At 39.7% G+C, this 26,044-nt stretch overlaps 1 protein-coding gene and 1 pseudogene across 3 annotated transcripts in view; both read left to right on the top strand.

Moving 5' to 3' along the window:
- LOC145495481 (uncharacterized) overlaps positions 1–26,044 on the top strand; it is a 38,891-nt gene that overhangs the window by 5,468 nt on the left and 7,379 nt on the right. For both annotated transcript variants that reach the window (XM_081475109.1, XM_081475107.1), the window contains exons 2-9: positions 1,261–1,469; positions 2,063–2,373; positions 3,273–3,415; positions 3,509–3,597; positions 3,941–4,123; positions 4,850–5,157; positions 5,719–5,861; positions 5,960–6,048. In XM_081475109.1, the coding sequence (XP_081331235.1) occupies positions 1,271–1,469; positions 2,063–2,373; positions 3,273–3,415; positions 3,509–3,597; positions 3,941–4,123; positions 4,850–5,157; positions 5,719–5,861; positions 5,960–6,048 (1,465 nt within the window). In that variant the 5' untranslated portion in view covers positions 1,261–1,270. The remainder of the gene's footprint in view (positions 1–1,260; positions 1,470–2,062; positions 2,374–3,272; positions 3,416–3,508; positions 3,598–3,940; positions 4,124–4,849; positions 5,158–5,718; positions 5,862–5,959; positions 6,049–26,044) is intronic.
- Positions 21,421–25,425, top strand: LOC145495551 (uncharacterized; annotated as a pseudogene). Its single transcript, XR_014050433.1, has 4 exons — positions 21,421–22,021; positions 22,715–23,024; positions 24,928–25,070; positions 25,155–25,425. The product of XR_014050433.1 is annotated as an uncharacterized LOC145495551 (transcript).

Raw genomic sequence — 26,044 nt, 5'->3', positions numbered from 1 at the left:
GGAGGGGATACACATATCACTAGTGATATGTGTGCGGGGATACACATATCACGGGGATACACGGTCGATACAAGACAAATTTTATAAGTCTTAAACCAGTTCTCGCTTTCCAAACGCTAGCAACGCCTGGTAAATGGGCCACAACTCATGAGAGGGTATTTTTCTTGGGCAAGAACTGCTCTTGGACTTTGCTTACTGGCTCGATCTGACTTCGAACGCCGATAACACGATTACGGTATATCAGCTGCCTTCCAAGTCTCAGAACACATTTTGATTCTATAAAACGTGCTAATGACTTACGGGTTTATCGAGACTTTACGATGCCTCTCAACGACCAGGCAGGCATACAAGGTACTTTAAAACAATGCTTAAGATATTAGTTGACAGAGCTCTAATGCGGCACATCTCTTTTTTGTTAGATGTATTTCGTTTGACGCTCGATCGATTCACGTGTTGTGTTCACGTCACAATAACCGATGTAAACTATCTGTTCCCAGATTTCAACTCTATATATGCTGTGAGATTTGATTTTGACTTCATACACTATAAACAGTCTGCCTGTTTGCTGTTCAACAAATTAACTCCTAAAGACATGGCTAGGAAAAGCCAAGTATTTTTGCATACGTTATAACTCGAAACTAAAGCAAAAACCAGCGACAAAAATACAGGACCACGTTTTTTTATTACATTGAAGACCACGTGCAAAAATTCAAGCCCTTTCGCAAAAATTTTTTTTTCACCCAAATCGTCACTTAGCATGGTTTTGCGCTCACCCCTTCAATTATCCTGAATGAGGTACGTAGGTACTGGTAAATCCAGTAAATGCATGGTCTTTTGTAAGATACAGACCAACTAAACCCAGTGATAACTTTGCCCAGATCCATTTTTAACAGCTAGTTCCTAGCTCTCTGAAGTTACTGCGTTTAACCATTTAGCTTGCCACCCAAGGGTCCAATAGTGATTGTTCTGGTTGTTAGACCACAATGCAGAAGTTGTTTACTCGAAGAAAGAATATGTATATGTAAACAGTAGCCTCCATTTGGCGCGAAAATATACTTGGATATTTGTTCGCGGACACTATCTGTTCCGAGAAGTGAACAGTTTTCCCACAGCGCAGCTCGAGGAAAACTGTGAGCATTGAGGAACAGATAATGTCCAAGGACGTGGGAGCGTCAGGGTCAAGCTCTCACCCCTGCCAGGGCTTGATTCTTAGGGACTGCATGGTATTGTTCCTAAACTTAAGCTTTCGTTTCTTCAAAGCAAAACACCAATGATCATGCACTTGAATTCCTTTGCCCTTGGTATTTTGATCGCCCTAAGTTTGTGTCTGGCCAACGTTGCAAGTCAGCGGGAAAGGTGCTTAGGCATCCATAACTACTGCTCTGGCCAATTTGGAAACATGAAGGCGGTCTGCAAAGGTGGATACTGTTATTGTACTGGACAGGACTACGACTATAACACTTGCTTGCGTAAGTTGTTTTATGTAGAAATCTTGGTCAGATAAAAAGCATTTAGGGTGTCTCGAAATAAATGCTTGTAGATAAATGCTTGCTGGGTCGCATGGAGTTTAGAAACTTAAATCTAGGGCAAAAACAAGGCATTTTTATGCGTTACAATTCCGTTAAACATGTTAGAGTCAACAAAGAGAGAAGAGGGTAAGCCTGTAATTTATACGAGCTAAGTGGCCCATCAGGCTGGAGCTTATCCCGACTTCTGTAGCATGAAGCGGGGATAATCCCCCCTGGATGGGATGCTAGTCCATCGCAGGATTTCCCCCAGCATTAAGTTCGCTGTTACCCGTTTGTACACCTGAGTGGAGAGAGACACTGTGAGGGTAAAGTGTCTTGCCAAAAACACAACGCAACGTGCCCGACCAGGGCTCCAACCCGGACTGCTCAATCCAGAGACGAGTGCACTAACCATGAAGCCACCGCACCTGCCACAACTAAGTGCCTCTCACTAAGCGCGAAAAGAGTACTGCCAACAGCTCATGGCAATCTTTAGATCACGCCATGGCCTCTTCGCCCAGTCAGCTGAGGCATTTGAACTTTCTAATTTTCAGCTAATGTGCATGGTTGTCGAATCAAGGTCAATGCTGATACAGCTCTTGCAAAACCACAATATAAAAATCAACAGCCCCATACAATCTACAGCTGCACGCCTGGCAGCAGCTCCACACAGTACGAAGTACACGTAATGTCTGTCTACGAGGGGAATAGGCACACACGCCCTCCATCAGCCGGTAATACTCATGTCAATATCGTCAGCAGTGGCCAGTCAGGCCGACCTATTGTACTCGTGTTCGCCAACTACGAACCTGTTAACTGGATTCTCAATTTACCAGCTGGCATTACCATCAGTAAAGTCATCTTGGTGAGTATACGGCGGGAACTTAAGCCTACGAATCATTTTCAGTCTTATAAGTAAGAGACTTGAGTCATTTTAAGCGTAAATATGATTTGTTTCTTTCAGAGTGCAGTGATAAAGATTAGGAGAAAATAGTTAGCTTCAAATCACAGAGACGGATCCAGGGGTGGGGTTGAGGGGGCTGCACCCTCCCCCCTCATTTGAGCAGCTTTTTTTGTTATTTGTTTGACTGTGCATAAAAATAATAGAATAAAATTGTTTTATACGTAGTTGTTTCACTCTCACCAATTGACTGTCAAGTTAGGAAAAGAAAATGTACATTTCGCAACCGCATTACTGATTATTTTTTGTTTTCTTTTAAGAAATGAGGCATACTCCAGATTTTATACCATATCTTCACAAACACTTTTCAAATGTCAGGAATATCCGAAATGGTATTTTAGAGGGTAAAATCAGATAAATATTTCCGGGAAGGGAAGGCCTCGAACTCCACCAAGAAGGGCACGTGGAATCGCGTGTGCGGCGCTCGTCATCCACACCAATTAAGGTGAACAACACGCCACCCCCCACCCCTTTCAAGAATTCCAGGATCCGCCCCTGAAGAAACCTGGTGTGTACCTTCTGCGATGTACTTTCAGAATTTTCAGCTGTATAATCAAAAACTAGAAAATAAAAGAAGTCATACCTTTTAAAAACGACTGTTCAATTTAGGCACTTTTTTTGGCTCACTTCGCCACCGCAGCCATATTTTAAGACTTTGCTGCCCACCTCTGAATGTGAGAGAAGGACTGTTTAAAAAACTACCCAGGGTGTTAGAAACCGGCTGAATATGCATACTGAAATGTGACTAATTTCACTGTAGTGTTTTTGTCAGGTCTAAATAAAGAATTTTTTTCCATTTTTAGGTTGCTTATTACATAGATGAAAGTTCTGTTAGTGGAGATGTGAACCAAGTGCAAGTTGTTGAAAAACAAGGAACCCGTAATTCACAGTGGAGCATGGGATATGGTTCAGATACAGGCGGGGGAGATACAGTGGGACTCCTGAGGTATGTAAACAAAGAAGTTCTGCTTTCTGTTAATTACAGTTATTTCGCACAGGTTTGCATGTGTGAATTTATCGACACTTGTCCTTTTTTTAGACGAATACACAACATTTATGGTGCAGTGACGTCATTTACCGGCACTTACAAAGCAGATAAATGGTCACTGACGTTATCTTCTTCACAAGGTAAAAATTCTTTAGTTAAATTACCAACAAGAAGCGGCACCCGGCAACATTGCGAAAATTATGACGTCAAACGGGAAACAGCTCGCTGTTACCCGCAAAATGTTGACCGCTGTTGCACGTCATTTTTCAATTAAGTACTTATTTTCTTTTTCCACCGGTTTGACCGATTTGTTTTTCTACATAACAAATCGCTTTTGTTTCCCTCGAATCTCAATGAGAAAACATTGAGATTCTCGGGAAACAAAATTCACCGTTCCCCAAGGGACCAGTCATTAAGTGTCAATTATGCCCGGGCAGTATGTAATATCTACGGTTTAACTTGTTCTTCTACTGTCAATTTAAGGCCTAAGTAACAACTACAGCAGCCTCATAGTCACTACCACAACCACACCCACACCCAAAGCAACTCCTCCCAGACAGAAATGTCTCTCCAATTATTGCCCTGGAAGTTACAACATGAAGTCTGTCTGTAAAGACGAATACTGTGTTTGCACTGGCAAAGGCTACGACTACAATACTTGCTTGCGTAAGTTGGTTTTTTTTTTTTTTTTTTTTTTACTCTCCCAATAAATTACTTGGTTCTCTGGCTGGCTGGCTGACTTGCTGGTTTGCTGGTTGGTTGGTTGGTTGGTTGGTTGATTGGTTGGTTGGTTGGTTGGTTGGTTGGTTGGTTGGTTGGCTGGTTGGCTGTCTAGCTGGCTGCCTGTCTGCCTGCCTGCCTGCCTACCTGCCTGCTTGGCTAGCTGGCTAGCTGGCAGGCTGGCTGGTTGGTTGGTTTGTTGGTTGGTTGGTTGACTGACTGACTGACTGACTGACTGCCTGATTGGTTGATTGATTGATTGATTGATTGATTGATTGATTGATTGATTAGTAGCGCAGGTCCACATCAGCCAACAGCTGCCAGATCTTTTCAACCTGCGAAACCAAATAAAGTATGTATCTATGTATGTATGTATGTATGTATTGATTGATCAAATCCCTTTTAATAACTCAAAGTGAACAACTCAAGATAAAGTGCAGATAATACCTCGCTTGAAGATATAAAGCAAGTTCCATTGAAAACTCTAATAACCCAACTCAAAAGGCTGGTGCTGTTACTATACCAGACAAGACTGCGACTGCTATGCGTTATAAACTCGAATGTTGAATAAGCACTAAAAGAATAGGTAATCTCTGAGCACTGCAGGCTCCACATACCTCACACCAATTTCGGTCTTCGCCATGCATTTATACTAAGTTTCCTCATTTTTAGCTGATGCATATGAATGTCGAATCGAGATAAATACAAATAAAGCCCTTGCCAAACCACAGCATAACAACCAGCCCACAGGGACAATCTACAGCTGCACGCCTGGGATCAGTTCTGTAGAGTACGAAGTCCACGTATTGTCTTTGTACGAGGTCATCAACAGACGTCCGTCATCAGCTGGTAACGCTACTGTCAATATTGTCAGTGGAGGGAAATCACACAGATCTCTTGTACTGGTGCTTGCCAGCTACGAACCCGTTAACTGGATTCTCAATTTACCAGCTGGCATTACCATCAGCAAAGTTATTCTGGTGAGCACACCACGCGAACTAAAACCAACGAATCATTCAGACATACCGTTTAAAGACTTGAAGACTGTACACATCGTGTCATTCCAAGCAGGAATATTATGGAATTCGTTTATAGTTAATAATATTGAGAGAAAATACAATGTGCATATTTTTTGAAGAAGCCTTAACAATCTATAGCTAGACCCTTTTTGGCCAACTTCACCACCTCAACTATTTTTTAACATTTTGCTGCCCACTTCTTGGCTAAAGGAGGGGGAGGATTGTTTAGACGTAGACCAGTAGCGTGTTCACGAATGCAGACCACGAGTACAGATTTTGAAGTAAGAAGTAGCATCCGGAAGATATATAATACTGAGGAAACAAATACTGTATTATGTATTGTCTGCTTCACAACTTATTACAGTCCTTTCTTAAGGTCCACTGCAAAATTTTCTTAAATATGATTAATTCTATTTTAGTAGAAGTTTAGTCAGTGACTATAATGAATCCAGGGAATCGCCTTAATAATTATGAAAAAATAACCCTTCCAGATATAAATGAAGGCCTGTGTTCTATTTTTAGGTTGCATATTACTTGGATGAAAGTTCTGTTAAAGGAGATGTCAACCAAGTGCAAGTCATTGAAAGAAAAAGTACCCGAGATTCACAATGGGATGCTGGAATTGGAAGCGATTCAGGGGGAGGTGATACAGTAGGACTTCTGAGGTAGGCAAACAGAAAATTGTACGTCGTCGTAAAAGTGTATGGTTATCACTCACAGTTTTGCATGTACGCACTTATCTGCACTTTTCCTTCTTTTTCAGACAATTACACAACACGTTTGGTGTAGTGACGTCATTTACCGGCACTTACAGAGCAGATCAATGGTCACTGACCTTATCTTCCCCACAAGGTACAAACTTTTTAGTTATTGCAGACTTCAACTGTCATAGTATTATGGACAAATAAAGACCAATCAATCACACTCCGGTTCACCGCAAGACAGCCGCAACATTAGTGACAACATTTCTTGGCTTCCACATTTAAGTCGAAGGATAAAGGGTGTATGGCCTTACCGTAAGTTGTACTTATATGTTATTTGCCGTCTGGAAGGTCCGTAAAGTGACAAACTGTGAGCGAGGTCTTGAAAGTGCTGCTCGAAGCTAACGCCGAGGGCAGTATTTTTAAGTCCGAGGTCACAGTTCTTCTCTATACAGACCGACCCTAGTCCGGTAGATAACTTTTAGTACTGGCCAAGACTATGATTAGAATATTTGCTTACGTAAGTTGTTTTTCACTCTCGCAACAAATCAAGTGAAAAAACCTTGCTCGAATTCAACACGAAATGTTTGAAGAACAAATAAAAGGCGAGCAAAGAACACAAATTGCTGCAGTTATTTTGTTTAAAATGTTCAAGACAAAGTAGTTGTGAACATTTTAAAACTATCAATTCTGATAAGTTTAGACTGTAATTTTTTCTATAGTTGCCTGTCTCGGATTTTGCAGGAAAAGAAGGGCTTTTACAGGTGTTGTTTGGAATCTGGTCCCTGTAGTTTTTTAAGAGTAGACTCTCAGTAAGTTACCTGAACTGACCCAAGTTAAAGGACACGTGATATGTCGCCTGAAAATACTAATAACTGAAAAATATATATGCAAAATAAATGTACGATCTAAAGTATTAAAGCTGAGGTCCCGACCACACTGTAGCGTGTTGTTTTCTTCTATAATCTACACTAAAACGCCCGAAAACGCTGATGAAAATGGAGGTTTTCGGAAACGGTTTCGAAAGTGGAGCGTTTTGAAAACGTTCCGTTTCTAGTGTGGACAGTTAAAACGGAGGTTTTGAAAACGGTGCCGAAAAGAACGCCAAATACTGTCATTTCCATCAGCGTTTTTGGGCGTTTTCTAGTGTGGACGATAGACGAAAACGTATTAAAAAGTATCTGTTTCCGAATGAATAAGTGTGGACAGGTGAAAACAAAACGAAAATGCTGGTGTGGTCGCAAATATTTTCGTTCGTTTTCGCATTGGTGAGTTCGTAGCCTAAGAAGACAGCGTAATATTGTTATATCACGTGAAATGTTCGGTCTTAGCGCTAGCTTTTTGACAACTGCACACGTACTTCTCTTTAGCTGACGCAGATGGGTGCAAAATCTTCCTGAATAGTGATAAAGCCCTTGCCAAACCATGGTATAACAACCAACCCGCCCAGACAGTCTACAGCTGTACTCCTAGGAACAGTTCCCCACTGTACGAAGTGCACGTCCTATCTGTGTACGAAGTCAGCAACACACGCCCTCCATCACCCGCTGACGCCACTGTCAATGTCGTGGGTCGAGGAAGTTCAGACAGACCAATTATAATCGTGCTTGGAAGTTACCATCCTGTCCACTGGACTCTCAATTTACCAGCTGACCTGATTATCAGTATAGTTATCCTGGTGAGTAGCAAATAACTGCGAGGTATAGAAATAATCTAAGCTGATTCCAGACTTGCTGGCGACTCCGAATCCCTTCTACAAATAAGAGCAAGGACGCCACATTCTGCCTTACGTTAATTCCAGAGTTATTTACAATACAGTAACTATGTGTCCTCAGTTATGTAGTAAAACATGTTACCACGAGTTCTTATACTCAGGCCCAGTCACATTCATCAGATCCCACAGGTGGTATTCATTTACACGCGCTACGCGTAACTTGTCTTTGAATACAGAAACAATTTTAATGTTTCAGTGGATGTTTTCCTTTTAGTAAAAGTTAGTCTGCTAGCAGGCTCACCTCTGAGTCACGCGCGCGAGCGGCGAAGAGCAAAGCAATCCGACGGGAGGGATTTCGCACTCGCGGCCACGCCGCGCACGCTTGTGCTCCAACGTGAGCTTACTCGCAGGCTAAGTAAAATTATATTCTAATTATCCTGGGCAATCGCGAGGAATATCGGCTGATACTAATTTGCAGAGCCACCGGGATTAAATCAGAGGATATTCTACAGAAATGAGTAGGATATAATTGTTTTGTTGTTCAAAAATTTGTCAATGTAGAGCACGTGTACCGAGGGATGAACAGTAGTAGTATTCAGTGCTGTGGAAGTTGTCCGACGATTCTTATTAGCAAACTGCGAATATTGCAGAACATAGACGGAAAACAAATACCAGGCCCGTCCACACCACATACTGATGTGCTGAGTTTTAACGAGAGATATTGAGGAATTTTAGCAATGACGATGACGACGGCGAAGACGACGCCTTGTAAAAACTGTATTAATATTTTACCCTCGAATGTCGCAACTTTGTAGATCTGTTCAGTACGCGAATGGCTCTAAAAACTTGCTCAGGTTAAATATGCAATGAAAACGTTCAATTCCAAAGGAAGAAACGAAGTATTAGCCATTGAGGTACACGTTCTCCAAAATACGTACGACTTTGTCATTTCACGCGTTGTTGTTTTGCAGACGACGGCAAAGATACGTTCAAAGATTCAAAACGCACGCGCAGGACCATTGTTTTGTTCATTAAACCTTTTGTTTGGTGACGTTCTCGTTGCCGTCGCCGTCGTGGTTTGCTAAAACTCCCTGTCCTCATTTTGCGCGTTATTTGTACCGTATCAAGAAGAATTGGATAATACGGGCAAATATTTCATGAGAGATTTACAGTATTGTTTATTCAGTGACCCTTTATCCGCCAGTCTTTCAAAACCACAAATTAAAATTATTCTCTAATCCTCCAAATAAAAGAGGGAGCTTAAACAACGACGACGACGACGACGACGACGACGACGACGACACCAAGAACGACGCCTGGTAAATAATGAATTTATATTTTGCAAGCGAAATTCGCTATTGTCTAGATCTTTGCAGTACGCCAATGGCTCTAAAAACGTGCTCAAGCTAAATATGCCACGACGGGGTTCAATTCTAAATGGAAATACGAAAAATTAACCGTCGTCGTCCACGTTTCACGTTAGGGAGCTTACTTTCGCACGACGGCGCCGTTGGGTCATCTTATAGTCTCGCGTCGTCGTCCTGTAGAAATTTGAATTTACGATTCGCAGTAAAGACGACGACGTTTATGCGCGACCTGCAAATTTTTTTTTGTCTCAGAAGATCGAGAAAAAAAACTACACAAGACAGACCAACAAAATGTGCTAGCATGGCAGAAAAGAAAGTACAGCTGCACGTTTAGAGAAATTTGTGTTCTAAAAGATTAGGCTGGCTATAAGACCACTCAAAACAACAGAGGAAAAATCGCCTAGCTCTGTAGTTGAGCAATTTAGTCCTTATTTGTAACTGTCGACACGAATGCTAAAACTTATTAGTCCTTTCAAATTCATTGTACTCTAGAAAATGTCTTATATTTCAGTGAAGCGTGATTAAAATGGAAGATTTTTCATACAGCAATTTGCTTTTCATTCATACCGTGTCGTGCTTTGACCGCTTTCAGTGTTGGTTGAACTCATAGCGTTCGCCATGGCACTGTAGAAGGTCGTTTCCTGAACGAAAACAGCTCAGGCAAATAAAATTAAAATCAAACATCAATTAAGGACATGCCCCTAATGTGATACTTAAATTATCTGGCAAAAATACCCGAAGTATCGAGGGAAAACTTTGAAAACTAATCTCACGTCCTCCTGTTTCCAAGACGCCGGCAAATCGCTCTCACCAACGTCGTCGACTTTGGCGCGAAGCTGAGAAGTGCTCAGAAAGGCATGCGCAGTGAGCATGTCACGCAATCTAACGGCGGCGTCGTGCAAAAAGTCGTCGATTCGTAAGCTCCCACAGCTATTGTTTTACTCATAAAACCTTTTGTTTGGTGACGTTCTCGTTGCCGTCGTCGTCGTGGTTTGCTTAAGCTCCCTATTTGTATTTGTAGGTTGCTCCTTATGGCAATCAAGGTCTCATCAGTGGAGACCTGAACCGCGTGAAAAAAGTGGGACACAATTGGCATTGGGGTGTGGGATATGGTAGTGATTCTGACGGAGGAGATACAGCAGCATTTTTGAAGTAAGTCAGTTTGAACGTTCAGTCAACCATCCAGACTTAGAATTTTCATCAGGGTTCCAGATTTTGCAGATTCAAGTCCTGCTCTGACCGCTTCATGCAGTTGTTTCACACTTGACCCAAAGCTCCTCAACCATGCTGGTAAACAGCCAAGTGCCGCTACCAGTTTCAGTACGATCTCTTAGCTTGCCATGAACTATAAATCACTTACAAAGAGTAAATAATTATGTCTCTTTGTTCTTTCCCGGTACTGTACGTAATACTGAACCAACTGGACGTTATTTGAATTTCTAAAACAAAACTTATAGGAAACGGCATATAATTACGTTCTTTTTGTTTTGTTTTTGTGTATAGACAAGTGTACAACAGGTTTGGTGAAGTTACATCATTTACAGGCACTTACAAAGCAGATAAGTGGTCCCTGGAGTTATCTTCTCCACAAGGACAGAGCAGTCCTAATTGTTTGTCCCAGGTTAGTCCGTCTTGCGAATTACACTAGGACAAAAGCAACGCGAGCGAATTTGTTTCGAATTCTGGCGAACTTTCAGCGAACGTTTGCTAAAATGCCGGTTACATTTCCATGATACTTCGCTTGGCTAAGTGAAAAGAGTGCTGCTTAATTTCGCGAAGTTTCGTTTGACTAAACACGAACTTCAGCTTGGACTAAACCGAAGTTCTACTTGGCCAAATGGGAGTAACGAAAGCTCGCATACGGTGAGAGAAAATTATAGTTTACAGATGCCAAGCGCAAATTTGTCTCTATACTGAACTTCCATGTAAGAGTACCTCTTATAATGAGACACAAAAACGTTTTATAATATAAAAGTTTCATTTGCTTCTTGGACGTTGCATCAGGAATTCTAAGAGCAGCAGTTTACATGTGTATCTGCTTCAATTTCATTTCACTGTTTTGATGATGTTGCTTCAAATAATACCAAAATCAAAGCTTACCCAACAAATTATTATGGGAGTGACCTTAAGAAAAAGTCTCATCGGTGAGATTACCAAAAAGAATACCAACGAAACTTTCATGACATCAAAACATAACTTCAATACGCAGTTTGGTGTTATTTGAAGCAAAGTCATCAAAATAGTGTTCAACTGTAGGTTTATTTATTATTATGAGGCAACAAGTATGATTTGAGATGTTTTTACGATTTACTCGAGATCAAATTTACATAATTTTTTAATTCTTGCATATTCTACTTGCCATACACAATAGTTTAAGGCACTGGTATTTGTTTTTTTTTTCATATCACGTGCATTTGGTTGGGACAAAATTCATAGTTTTCGATTCTTTGGTTTATTGTTTTCATGGAAATATCGATTGCCTTAAGAAATACATTATGCCAATCTGCAATCCATTTCCAATTATTGGTGTAATTTTCCTATCGATCTGATTAAGGCAAGATTGGTTAAAAGCTGTTTGAAAATGCTTGGGATGGTCCAGAAATAGCTGTATCGGGAAAATGAAGTATCATTTTGTCGCGGGTATCCAGGTTTGTAAGTGGTTTGTTTAGAAAGTAGTAACTCATTAGACTTTTTAGCTAGTTTCGCAAATATCACAATCAAACTCGCCACACATCAAAAATATCCAGTTTCTATGGTAATCACTTTTTTCTCCTATCGAGTAACCATTTAATAACCTCAGGAAATCATATTCAAATAGACATAGCAAGTTCCATTGAATTATTTTGTTGTACGCTTTTACGTGTTGTTAACAATAGCTCACTTGATTCTTTTCACGTCTGTTTCAGGAAATCGATCAAAGGTGTTCCGGTGTATCCCCGCACAGGACCCTGGAGAAATTGTTAGCCTTTCTCGTAATGCTAACAGTGATAACAAATACCCTGTATATATGATAAGCTTCGATTCCCACTTAACCAAACTGTAGTCACACAACTCAATTCCAGAGATTGCTGAATTAGTTTTTGTTCAGCGACTTTTGGTTGCATACATAGTCATTCGAGCTTTAGATTTAATAACAGTAGTTAGTAGAATTCTACTCGTATACTAATGCATATGCTACAATCTGATTGGCTGAGCTACCGGATCTCTATCTCCATTTTACAGAAACCCTCATGATATGGACGCTCAGCTTCACCAGTACGGTATACCTGTATTAAACAGGTTATAGAACGTGTACCTGGTTATAAAACCTGCACCTGTATTAAACAGATTATATGGCAAAAAATAATAATTTTAATAAGTAACAATACTGAGCTACTGCATGACTTACACTGCCTAGCGTATACTTAGAATTCTTAATTAGGGACTAGGATGCGAAGGAAAGTCAAGGCGTCTTTTTTGAATGGATCGAACCATGGCAAAGGTACTAAAAATCCTTGTCGGACAATCACTTTTCATTTCCCTGTGCTAGCAATATATGTGTAGCGTAAAATGCTGTTTATGAGCTCCTCCTTTTTAAGCTTGGTCATAGCCGGATTGCTTGGTTATAGATTGCTTTATATAACTTATACATGAAAGTGCCCTGCGGGAATAACCTGCCCCCACTGTAGGCTCACTCGAACTGCGCTTACGAGGTTGTATAAGGAAAGTTTGCGTACGAGCCAAGTGGCCCATCAGGCCGGAGCTTATCCTGGTTTCTGTAGCATGAGGCGACTAAGAGTATTACTACACCCCCTGGGGCCCGTTTCTCGAAAGCCCCTGAAACTTTTCGGGCCCAGAAAGCCATAGTAAAATCTCGAACCCTACGATTACAGAGCTGTTTTATTCGCATTTTCTTAACATGAACATAGGTTCCCTTCATACAAGAAGTTTCAGGCTTATACACTTCTCCGTTTTTAGATACGGATGAACAAAGAATGGCTTTACGGGCCCGAAAAGTTTCCGGGGCTTTCGGAAAACGGGCCCCTGGATGGGATGTCAGTCCATCGCAGAATTACCCCCCAGCATTAAGTTTGCTGGTATCCATTTATACACCTGGGTGGAGAGAGGCACTTTGAGAGTAACGGGTCTTTCCCTAGGACACAACGTAATGTCCCCGGACAGGGCTCAGACCCGGACTGCACGATCCGGAGACCTAGCGCACTAACCACGAGGCGATAGCTGAGTGGATCCGCGGACTACTTTGACAATGTTATGACGAAATTCATTGTCAATAACAGGACAGACGCATGAAGAACTGACGTCAATTTGTTTTTACAATAACAAATTGTTAAATTAATTGTGCGCTCTCGCTTGTTGCGTGAACATTTCATAAATTATAAATTCATGCGTCTGTCCGCTTATTGACAATAAAAATTATCAAATGAGCGCGCGAGTATTTCTGCAACTCTGTAAAAAAGTTATTTTCATGATAGTATTGTATTGTAATGCATGGATTTAAGTTTTTTTGATTGTGGTGCATGTGGGCATGAAGTCAGGAGAAAAGATCATTGTGAAAGTATACTGTTAAAGTCACTAATTTTCTTTTAAAGAGGCTTACGTTATTGCTTACTGTAAGTTTTCCTCTTTAAAGCACGGGTGACTTTGTTTTTATGAAGAGAGTTATATTTCGCGAAGGTCAGCACATAGTAGTAGTAATAGTAGTAGTAATAGTAATGGCATTTCGGGCAGTATATCCACAGGGTGGCTCTTCGCCTGCCCGATGCTAACTAAATTTACAATTGTAAAAAGGTTAAAAGATATCTAAAAATTTATATCTATATGTAAACGAGATAAAATTGTGTTTTAAGATGTACAAAATAAATAAATGAATAAATAAATAATTAAAATTATGCCAGATGTTCTAAAGCTCTCCTTTAAAAATATTGTTTTTGGTGTCTTTACAAAATTTAATATAGTCTTGGCAGCACCTCACGTTGCTGGGCAACGTGTTAAATAAACTTGCAGTCTGGTCCTGTAGAGTATTATTAATTAAAGATCTCTCTAACTGAATGCTGTTACTAGATCTTAAGCATCTTTCGTGTTGAAATACATTAAGTTTCAGATAACTTGGCCAATATGGGTTGTGAAGGGCTTTGTGAGTTGCCTTAAGTAGGTTCCATTCGCGTTGTTCCTTTACGGGAAGCCATTTGAGTTTCGTAAGGATGTCTTCGGATGACACAAATCTACCAAGCACAAAACTAGCTGTAACCTTTTGTACTCTCTGGAGACGTTTGATTAAATAATCCGGGAGTGAGTGGTATATTATGTCATTATAATATAGCTTGCTTAGAACCAGTGCCTGTGCCAGATTCTTTTTGATATGGAAAGGCAGGATGTTCTTTAACTTCCTTAGGGTTGTTAGAGTAGCATAGCAGGACGCGGCTACTTGTCTGACATTTCCTTCCCAGTTCAGATGCTCATGGATGTGAGACCCCAATAATTTAGTGGTGGTCACTCGTTCCAAGGTGATGCTGTTGATTGTGATGTCGAACTTTTCAGTGTTTAAATGATGGACCTTTGATAACTGCGGAGTAGATAATAACATCAGCTTAGTCTTGGAAGGATTAATGACTAAGTTTGCTTCACGTGACCACACTTCCAATTTGCCTATGCTTGCAGAAAGTTCAGTTAGAGTTGATTGAAGATCTGCTGGTTTGCAGTGTGTGTACAATGTGGTATCATCAGCATATTAATGACATTTAACTCCGCGTACATATGACTGAAGGTCAGCCACGTAGAGATTGAAAATGAGTGGCCACATGATAGAACCTTGAGGTACGCCGAAACTCACCATACAAAGCTCTGACGTTTTGTCGTCGACTTGCACAAAGTGTTTCCTTCCTGTAAGATATTGGATCGTCCATTTAAGATATTCCTTGGAAAAGCCCAACAGGCTAAGCTTTTCAAGAACAGTTTTGTACTTGATGGTATCAAACGCCTTAGAGAAATCGGCTAGTACCATGAGGGTAACTTCTCCTCGCTTCATGGCGCGAATAATGTCATCTCTAATCCCTAATAGAACAGTAGTCGTTGAGTGTCCTTTCCTGAAGCCTAAGATATTCTCTTTTAACAGGAAGTGAGAATCAATGTAATCGATGACTTGGTGGTGTACGAGTCTTTCAAAAACTTTTGAAAGGACCGGAAGTATTGATATCGGTCTCACGTCTGATACACTGAAGGTAGGGCCACTGGTCTTAGGGATTGGGGTTATCCTCGCAACTTTCCAAGCGTCGGGAAATGTTGATGTGACAATACAGGAATTTATCACGTCTGTCAAAGGTGTTACAATCAGGTCGGCTACAGGCTTTAGGAGCTTAGCTGGTATTTGGTCAGGTCCTGTCGATGTATCGGAACGAATTGATTTGACTTCCTTGAGGACCTCTTCATATTTAACGTGGCGCAAAGTGAATGATCTTTCCCCCATCAGGCATGGCTGCAAGCTATCAACAAAGTTCAGTAGGTCTTCTTTTACGTCAACGTCTGCATTTCCGGTGGTGCGTTGGGCAACTTCGGCAAAATGCTTGTTAAGCTCATTGACATCCAGACGTAAAGGCTGTGGACATGGGTTCAAAGTACGGTGTATAATACGCGAGACCTCTTTCGGTTTCGTTGATGATAATGCCGTATTGATGAACGATCGTTTCGCCTCTTTGATCGTTGTTTTCAGACGATTACGGACGTCGCGAAAAGCTTGCCAGGCATCGGGTGTTTTTAACGAGTGTGCCTTGTGTCTTAGTACATTTCTCTGATTTTGAAGACCTACAATTTCCTCATCATGTAACCAGGGAGCTGGTGGCCGTGTGACCTTTGTGCGTGTCAGTGGAGCGTGTCGCTCAATACAGTCAGAGATGAGTGTAGTAAACATCTCTAGCTTTTCTTCAGGATCATCTGTTGCCTGAATGACACTAAATGGAAGGGATGTAAAGTCGCGAACGAACTCTTCTTCCTTGAACCCACGCTCTTTTCGAATCCTTTTAAACCTTGGAACAAAGCGCTCAGCACGAATGTTGAGGCACGCGTAAGGTGCATCATGGTCGCTCACATTTGAGCAAGGAAGAACATCAACATGTGTAACACGCTTAGGATCATTTGAGATTATGTGATCAATCAAGGTCTCACTGTGAGGTGTAACTCTTGTTGGCTTTTGCACGTGCTGTGTTAGGTTAAATGTGTTCAATAAATCTGTATACTGTTTTGTCAACGGCGCATTTGGCTTCAGCACGTCAATATTTAAATCCCCAGTAACAAGCAATAAACCGTCCCACGAAGTTGACAGATCCGCCAACATGCTCTCCATTTGGGACATCCACTGCGGTTGGGTATCTAGTATTCTTGTGGATCTGTATATGGTTCCCATTAATAAGTGACTATGTTTATTGCGTCCTTGAATTTCAAGCCACAAGTGTTCTAATTCAGGGTATCTGAATTCAGGGTGGCACATGTAAATCAATACGGATTTGCTCATAGAGCACTTTGATTTTTTGTTTCTGCGTGTTTAGAATCTCGACTACGTCACGATCAATAAACAGGCAAAAACGAACTCGGCCAATACCAGCCATCTTGACCTCACGCTGGGGCAATAACCTAAATTTCTCAGAATGTTTTGATATTAATGCATCAAGTAGCATAAACAAAAAGATACATGAATATTTTCTTACCAGTTGCAAGTTGCTAAGAAGCAGGGATATTTCAATGTGCAACCGAAGAGATGCAATAGCTGATGAGGAGGTAGATGGTGGAAATTTCCACATATGTTTAGTCAGCACGAGTGTAAAGTAAGTAATTTACTGTTCGTGAGCAAATATAGTGATAAACAATGTTAGAGATACTCGGAAATTTCCATGTATTCTTAGAAAGAGCTGATGTAATGTACTTTCACATTTCAAGACCAGAAGTTCGAAGAATTTGTTTTCTATTATGAACGGATACAAAGATACATGACCATTTTCACTTATTTTTATGCAACAAAGAGCTGATAGAAAGTAAAGAAGAATGGAGAGTTCCTTGAACCTTTATGCAGCACTGGAGTAATTATACGTACATAGGAATTTCCAAGTGTTTTTCTCAGTGGAGTGCAGATATACAGATACGTGGAAGTTTTCGTGTATTTTTAGGGAGCAGTGATGCAGCGCCGATAAAAGGAACACAGAAATTTCCCAATACCTTTTATTTTATGCAGCACAGACGCCCACAATGTCAATATCATGAAGTCACTATCAATATCGTTACTCCGGTAAAATATTTAATAGGTAAATAGCTACGAAAATTGTATCAAGCTATTTTCGTATTCTCATGCAGGCATGAAATTGAGCTAGCCTGCGGAAGAGATAACGAAAAAGACCGACTGGGACCGCAGTTTACCCACAAACAGTACAATTAAACAGCGCTATCACCTTCTAAGTGCAAAACAAGAAATAATGAAAATCAACTAACTCTATATTTCTTCATTATCAGTTACTAGATCAGTATAGATAGCCGCGTTCATTTACTGTAAAAAAACCGTCGCTACTCAGAATTTTTATTGAATCGCAGAATATTTAGTTTTAGTTTTAGTTAGTTTGCTTGTTTGTTTGTTTGTTTGTTTTGTTTGAAGACACCTAAGTTAATAGCATACAACATTTACAAGCCTCTACCGTCAGCTTTCAGCTTTATTTACTGGTAGTAAAGTAAACTAAAATTTATTTTTAGTATGATTTTGTAATGAAATAAATACGAGTACTGAAGGAAAATTTATACACGCGCACTCACGCAAGACAGAAACAAAATATTCCTTTCCTTTAAAGAATATTGAGTTATGTAATAAAATCTCTAGCAAATAGCCGGTATTGAACCGGGCACAGAATATTTAATTTACGTTTTTTGTTTGTTTGTTTTTTGAAGACACTTAAGTTAATAGCATACAACATTTACAAGCCTCTACTTTCAGCTCTCAGCTTTATTTACTGGTAGTAAAGTAAACTACAATTTATTTTTAGTACGATTTTGTAATGAAATAAATATCATTACTATGGGAAATATTTATAAGCACGCACTCACGCAAGACAAAAACAAAATATTCCTTTCCTTTAAAAAATATTGAGTTATGTAATAAACTTTAAACAAAAAGTAGTTTTGAACCAACCGAGGCGTTGCTTCTGCCGCAGCGTATAAGAGCCTGGTGGCAGGCTATATTGAACAAGTGCATTATGTTTCATACATGCTGTTCTCGGAGGCTAAGGGGCAGGTACACGGATGACGATCCTGAAGAGGTCAAACGAGCGAAAGCAGTACGGACGAACGTTAAAGTGACTATCTGTCCTTGGTTCTCTCGGAAAGGATACCTGAGCGCAGTTGTCAATTATCTATTAAAGATTTACATTGCCTTAAGAAGAGTGATTTCCTTTTTGTTATCCACTGGAAAGCTACCTTTTCAACAAATTCATTTAAAGAGAGTTTTTTTTTTTCAAAAGAATTTTAAGCATAAAAATATAGTGTTGGACTGATGAGTAATCTGCGTGAAGTAATTCATCTGCGCGGGAGAGCGGAAACCAATTTGTCAGTTGACGTATATTTAGTTTTAGTTACTATTTTTATATTTTTTGGTTATGTATTGAGCGTGTTACTAAATTGCCCTGCTGCGGGTATATTACGTAATAAAACTTATCTGTCCACACTACGCCGGAAAAATTCGAAAACGCAGCTTTAATTTTTTGGCTAGGCCTACCGTCCACTAGTAATCCGTCACGAAAACGGGGCTTTTCAAAATCGCTGTTCAAACAGGAAGAATTTGGAAACGCCGGCTTTGCGTTTTAGTGTGGACGAAAAAAATGCATTTTGAAGACGGAACTTTTCGAAAATTATGACACCAAGATGATAATTTGATTTCCCTGACCGAGTTTTACTCAAACACAAATGCAAAATGACTAGCGATATCTCAACTTTTTCCGGCTTGGTGTGGACGGAAAACAGTTGATGCGTTTTCAGAGTGAAAACGCCGTTTTTAAACCTCTCCGGTGTAATGTGGACGGAGCAATAAAGTCCGGTTTATTCCACGATTCCAATAAATCATGCTGTATGTATTTTCGAGATGATGTGTTGTACGTTAATCGTGTTGTGTTTCATTATCGTTATCGATGATATCGGATGGTGGGAAATCTAACCACGAGGGCTGAGAGGAGCACTCCCAGAAATATTGGGTGCGACTCAAAGTCGGTGTATGCGCCCTGACAAGCCGTTGCGGCACGTGCATGGTTGGAGTCATGTAGCTGTCTTGAAACATACCCAATTAATTCACGTGCACGATTGGCGTAAAAATTAATGATAAAGAAATAGCTTCTTGAAACAAGACCAGAGCGCAAAAACCATACCCTATTTCAGATTAAAATGGCTAAAACCTATACTCTATTCAGACCAATATAGCTCATAAACCATAGCCTTTGAAGCCATACATACCTATATAACCTATATATAAAGCGGTTTTCAATTGAGTGTCGAAACTAATCAGGCAATTAATTTGGTTTTGGTTCTGGTTTTAGTGCGGCTTGAGATTGGCTGAGTGGTCTAATTGGTAAGTTATTGGTTTGGCGTTCGTTTTACAACACTCAATAAAAAACCGTTTTATAAAGGTAACAACCATCCCGGTAGGAAACTATGTGGCTGAGAAAATAAATGAAACGCCACAATTCGTGAGGGACGTGCCACGAAACTAGAAACGCTATATCAGGATCGATTGCGGGATTCATGTTTATTAGAGTTCTTATCAATGCGGAAATAAGTTATATTGTCAGCTTGTGGCTGCCTTAAAAGTGAATGTTATTTTACTGACCTTAGTCATCGTCAGCGTTTGTTTTTCGTAACCAATCACGCGGTACAGAAGATTGTCATTCATCATTCTTCATGCTATGTTGAGCCTTATAAATCTCGTGCGTTACTCGTTTGGTGCAAACTGCACAAAATAACAGGGCTTGTCACTGACTGAGGTAAGTGAGTTTACGTGCATTTGAGTAACGAAATGAGTTTAAACGCTGGAATGACAAACTGCAGCAACAAGTAAACTCTTTCTGTGTAGACATTTCATGGACCAACTGGAAACTGAAAAGTTTTCAGTCCTCTATAGACACGAACACCTGGAAGTCAGTGCTAAATTCTATGTATTTATAGCGCGTGAACATCTTTTAAATGCATTTATCTTCTGAAACCATTTTCAGTGGACAGAAACTGAATTGAAAAGCTTGTAGAGACATGATGCAAATGTTTAGCTTATGAGCGAATACATCGTTTATGATTCTGCAGAAAGCTAAACGAAACTGTAGGATTATAAAATAACCCTTTTGTTTTACATAACAACGTGGGTGATACTAACGTTAAGGCGTAAAGGAAAGGTATCCCTTACAATATTTGATTGCTAAGGTTTATAGATATTACGCCAAACAATTTGTAAGTTGAACCTAAATTGCAACAATCTAAGTTGTGTATTTTTTGTATTAGGCTAATTATGTTAAGTTTTGAGGGTAGTAGTTTTAGACAAACAATTATTTTTTTAGAGGGAAGGTTGGGATTAAGGAACTTCTTAGTAGAATTTTCCGGTAGATGGCAAACGTTAACGTTCTCATGTGTTATTGGTTTCTATGCAACCAATCAGAGCTATTGAAGAAAACATTATACGATATGACGTCTTGTTCAATCTTGCAAATCTAACTCAAGTGTTTTTACATTCTGTAAAACGCACACTAGGCTCGTCGAGTTTGTTACAATTTGCATTATTTGTCTAATGTAAGTTTGCTTCTAGGTCTGATAGGAAACGAAAGATTCCAGTCTCCAAGCTTATTATTATTTTTTTATTTTAAATATTTTATTATTATTATTATTTTAAGTCGTAAACGTGGGGTGTGGTTGCCCAATCTCCCGAGCCAGGGGATGATTTCTCCATCAGACCTAACGTGCCGTAAGCTTGGAGTACTCCTACATAAGGCAAGAGTCAAACATATTGTTTGAAAAGAGACTTGTATTCGTCTTGACAACGAGCTCGAACTCAGTGAAATTCAACACCCAAATCCTGTTTAAGTTTCACAGGAAGTTTTAACCATTAGGGTAGAAAACACAAGGTCGAATATATGATTGTTAGTTGACCAAAATATAGAAATAATTTGCTCGAATAAGGACAATATAAATTGCCCAATATCTACTGAGTGTGGTAAAATGGGGGTCGAGATCAGGTAAGTTCTAGTTAGCAATATCTTTCTTTTTTTCATGATATATACAGCTGAAAAGAATGATATTTTGAAACTTGATGTCCAAAGCTTCTTTTCTGTGGCAAGCAGCAAAAAAAAATCGCGTTCCACTGAAAACTAAATGCCAAAGGATCGAAAGAATTGGTTCTCGCGATTATGTAATAACGGGCGCAGAATAATATATAAAGCATAATTCATGATGAATTAAACTTTTATTTCTCATTTCACAACAAAATCTTCAGTTTGAAAAATCGTGTTCTTGGCTTCTAACGAAATCACGATTCATGAGAAAACAAATTAGCTGTTTCGCATTTCACGGGTAAAAAAATAAGCACCAGATGATTACGAACCTTCATTCTTGAGCAATGTTTATTACCATAGGAATTCTTAATCCACGGCCAACTCTAATTCTTAGATCTGGGAAACGACAGAGCCATAGCTTCTAAATACCCCACTGTGGTTCAATTTAACTCTAACTGAAAGCATGTACAAGGATCTGCTTTCTGACAAGCGTTGACTTCGTTCCTTGTGCAGTGCATTGTGTTGTTTCTAAACGTTAACGTTCGTTTCTTCACAGCAAGACACCTAGGATCACGCCGCAGAACATGAATTCCTTTTCCCTCGGTATTTTGATCGGCCTACTTTCCTGTTTGACCGGCAACGTTTCAAGCCAGCTTCGGAAATGCTTGGGTAGCTCCAACTACTGTCCTGGGCAATATGGAGCCCTGAAGGCGGTCTGCAAAGCCGGATACTGTTTCTGTACTGGACAGGACTACGACTATAACACTTGCTTGCGTATGTTGTTTGGTGCAAAAATCTTCGTCAGATAAAAAGCATAAAAGATGGCCCTTTGGTGCGGGATTATATATAAGTTATTAACCAAGCGTGAGGTCAAGATGGCTAGAGATTGACCAAGTTCTTTTTTCCACTCATTTTTGCGTGTTTAATGGCCGAGACGGGGTCGAGGTCCAAAAACAGGAAAAAAAAAACAAAAGAACGAGGCCAATATCCAGCCATCTTGACCGCACAGGCTTGGTCAATAAAGGATTTGTTATATGGGATAAAGAACAAGTTTTTCTTGCGGCACACAGCACGTAATCCCGAGCGGACAAGATATCGCCATTTTGCCCGCCCTGGTAGCCAATCACAGCGCAGGATTTGGTTTATCTTGCCCGCTCCGCAAGCTACTAGCTATATAATAATAGTTACTATCACCTGTAGAAGTGTGGAAAGCACATCGTTGAAATATTTTAGTTTTAATTGCAGTTACACTGTACTGTGAGCTGATCAAAGGCGATTATCTCGGACTTTGTTAAGAGAAGAAAAGTTTTACTGTAAATTTCTACCGCCTGCCGGTAAAATATGGAATCAAATGGAAACCACGTCATCATTATTGCGGCCTATGCGCGCATAAAAAGGGGCCTTGTCCCTGCATCGAGTTCCCTTGTGTGTGCCGACCCTAATTAAGACATGCCTTTTGATTTTCAGCTGATGCGTTTGGATGTCGAATCAAGACTAAATCTAATACAGCCCTTGGCAAGCCACGTATAACAACCAGCAGCCCAGCGTTATCTACAGCTGCACGCCTGGCAGCAGCTCCACACAGTACGAAGTCCACGTAATGTCAGTGTACGAGGGGAATAGACACACACGCCCTCCATCCGCCGGTGATACTAATGTCAATATCGTAAGCGGCGGCCAGTCAGGCCGGCCTATTATACTCGTGTTTGCCAGTTACGAACCTGTTAACTGGATTCTTAATTTACCAGCTGGCATTACCATCAGTAAAGTCATCTTGGTGAGTATACAAGACGAGAAACTTAAACCAACAAATCATTTCAGATACAATTTAAAGAAGAACAAATTAATTTCGGACAAGACTATTGCTGTATATTCTCAGAATTTGCAGCTGAATAATCAATAAGTATCGAGAAAAATAAAAGAAGTCATATTCTTTTAACATCTGAGTTTTTTGGTTCACTTCATCTCAACCATATCTTAACATGTTGCTGATTCCTTCTGAGTAGAGGAGCAGAGTTCTTCAGTCGTAAACCAGTTTGTTTTTGTTTTTTTATTTATTCCATTCTAAAATTACAACGATAGATATAAAGTAAACAAGTAGAAGAATAGAAATGGAAAAGGTCAAAAATATAGCAAGCTAATTAGATGCCCTTGTTTAGATGACAATAACAATTAGGATGAAAAAGTTAACTTAACATAGGAGAGGAAGAAGTATGAATTAATTAACACTGAGCAAAATAATACTGGTAGAGTACTTTTTTAAAACGTTTTCTAGTTGCCAAGTTACGTATAGATAAAGGAAGGTCATTCCAATAGTAACATCCAATAACAGTGGGGCAAAATTTCCTTATATTTATTCTGGCAAAACCGGGATTTAAGTGTTGTAAGGATGCACTTCGAGTAGCGTAGTTATGTTGCTCAAATACCAGAGATAAGGTGTGATTAGACGGTTTTTCATCAGTTAAGTGGTCATATAATTGCTGGCAGGTACATAATTTAACAATGTCAGGAAGCTTAATAAGACCAAGGTTTACATAATGGGGAGTAATATGATCACGAAGTGGCACATTGTTAATTATTCTAATAGCTTTGTTTTGTAGTCTCACCAATTGTGACGATGGAGCCTCGTAATTATTACCCCACAGTACGCAGCCATAAGTTAAACAGAGATATATAAGTGCATACTAAATACTTGTTAGGGATTGGGATGTCACATAGGGTTTTAGGTTTGCAATAACATTTACACTTTTGCTAATTTTATTACTTATATAATCGATATGGTCGTGCCAAGACAGTGAGCAATCAATAATGAGTCCTAAATAGTTAACACTGAAAGACTGTTCTAGGTACCGGTCTGCTAGTTTAAGAGGGATATGTAAATTATAATTTCTTTTTTGTCGTGGTTGAAAAACCAGATATTTTGTCTTACTTAAATTCAAGGTCAATCTGTTTGAGCATAACCATTCATAAATAGCAGGCAATTCAGAGTTTATTCTCTGTAAAAGTACGTCTAAATCTTTACCAGTCGCAGTTAAAGAAGTGTCATCAGCAAATAGTCTTACGGAAAAGTAGTTGGTTGATTTAACAATATCATTAATATAAATTAGAAAAGAAAAGGACCTAAAATCGACCCTTGGGTACACCTGAGCTTATTAAAAGAGAACGTAAACGAAGAGTATGTGTAACGTGAATCAAAGAGTCGTAAACCAGTGTGATGTTAAAACATGTCTAGCAGTGGGAACGTGTAAAGTGTTCATGATCATTAGAATATTTGAAATATCACGTTTCAACCAGAAGATATACAATGTATAATACTGAGGAAACAAAAATTATATCAATAAAGTACTAGGTACTCGACCACTGCACGGTCAACAAGGCAATAAGCCTTTCTAAAGACCGACTGAATATAAAAAATATGATTAGTTTTCAGTGAAGTTTCTGTCAGTGCTAAATACTAAAACCACAAAATCATCAGTATTACGAATTACAGCTCTTCAAAATCTTGTCAAAGAGTTGTATTTTACTTCGTTGAACATCCGGCGTTCTTAAAACTGATGACGACACGTCTTTAGTTAATGTTATCTATAATACATGAGTCGGTGGCACAACTGTTACAAGGCGGATGTCCTGTCCTCACTGTCTCACTGTAGCTCTTCCATATTTGTGTCTTAATTTTTTAGGTTGCTTATTACATAAGTGAAAGTTCTGTTAGTGGAGATGTGAATCAAGTGCAAGTGGTTGAAAAACAAGGCACCCGTAATTCACAGTGGAGTAGGGGATATGGTACAGATACAGGCGGGGGAGATACAGTGGGACTCCTGAGGTTGGTGAACAGGAAATCACTTAATTTTCGTTGAAGTTATTGAGCGCAAATGTGCATTAATCTGTACTTTTCCTTCCTTTGCAGACAAATACACAACACTTATGGTGTAGTGACGTCATTTACTGGCACTTACAAAGCAGATCAATGGTCACTGACGTTATCTTCTTCCCAAGGTACAAGCTTTCTATTTATGGCCGACTGTTATAGTATAGATATAAAGTAATAAAACAAAAGTTGAATGATTTAAAAAGAACCGTAGCCCGCCGGAAAAAGTTTTAAAATTTGAAAGAAAGATTTTGCAGCTTTGTAATCCAACAAATACTTTTTCTCACACGCGACTGGTCTGAATGCGACACATGACAGAATATGTCCACCTCTAAAACTGAGAAATTTCCAAGTGGTATTCTTCAATTTTAAAAACTCTTTGTGTTAAGAAAAATATTTGAAGCATAATAAACACAAAAGCCCGCATTTGACTATAAAAATATGCTCGGATATATGTCCTGTTATCTGTTCCTCGATGCTCACTTATAGGTTCTCGGAGAAGAAACTTTTCGCGACAAATTAATATCCTGGCTTATTTTGGCGTCGAATGAAAGCTATTGTTATGTGTGCTTTGACCTGAAAACTGTTTCACCTCCAGACTGCAACACCAGTGACAACAATTCTTAGTCACTACCCTCAAGTCGAAGTATGAGGATAGTTTTTAGCATGTATTTTTTTGCCGTGAGTTTTATAATCATGTGTAGTTTGCTAAAGTTCTCTCTGTGTTTTTTCTTTTAATTCAAGGGCTTGGATTCACAACCACCGTAGTCACTACCACAGCTACTACAACCCCACCTCCACCAATACCTACAACCACACCCAAACCAATTATTTCCCAACAGAAATGCATTGGTAGCATTAATTATTGTCCTGGGAAATATGGAGCCCTGAAGGCCGTCTGCAAAAGCGGATACTGCTTTTGTACTGGA

This window comes from Orbicella franksi, chromosome 8, assembly GCF_964199315.1.
Source record: "Orbicella franksi chromosome 8, jaOrbFran1.1, whole genome shotgun sequence".
In the NCBI taxonomy this organism is placed as follows: Eukaryota; Metazoa; Cnidaria; class Anthozoa; order Scleractinia; family Merulinidae; genus Orbicella; species Orbicella franksi.
This window is presented reverse-complemented; position numbering and strand designations above follow the sequence as displayed.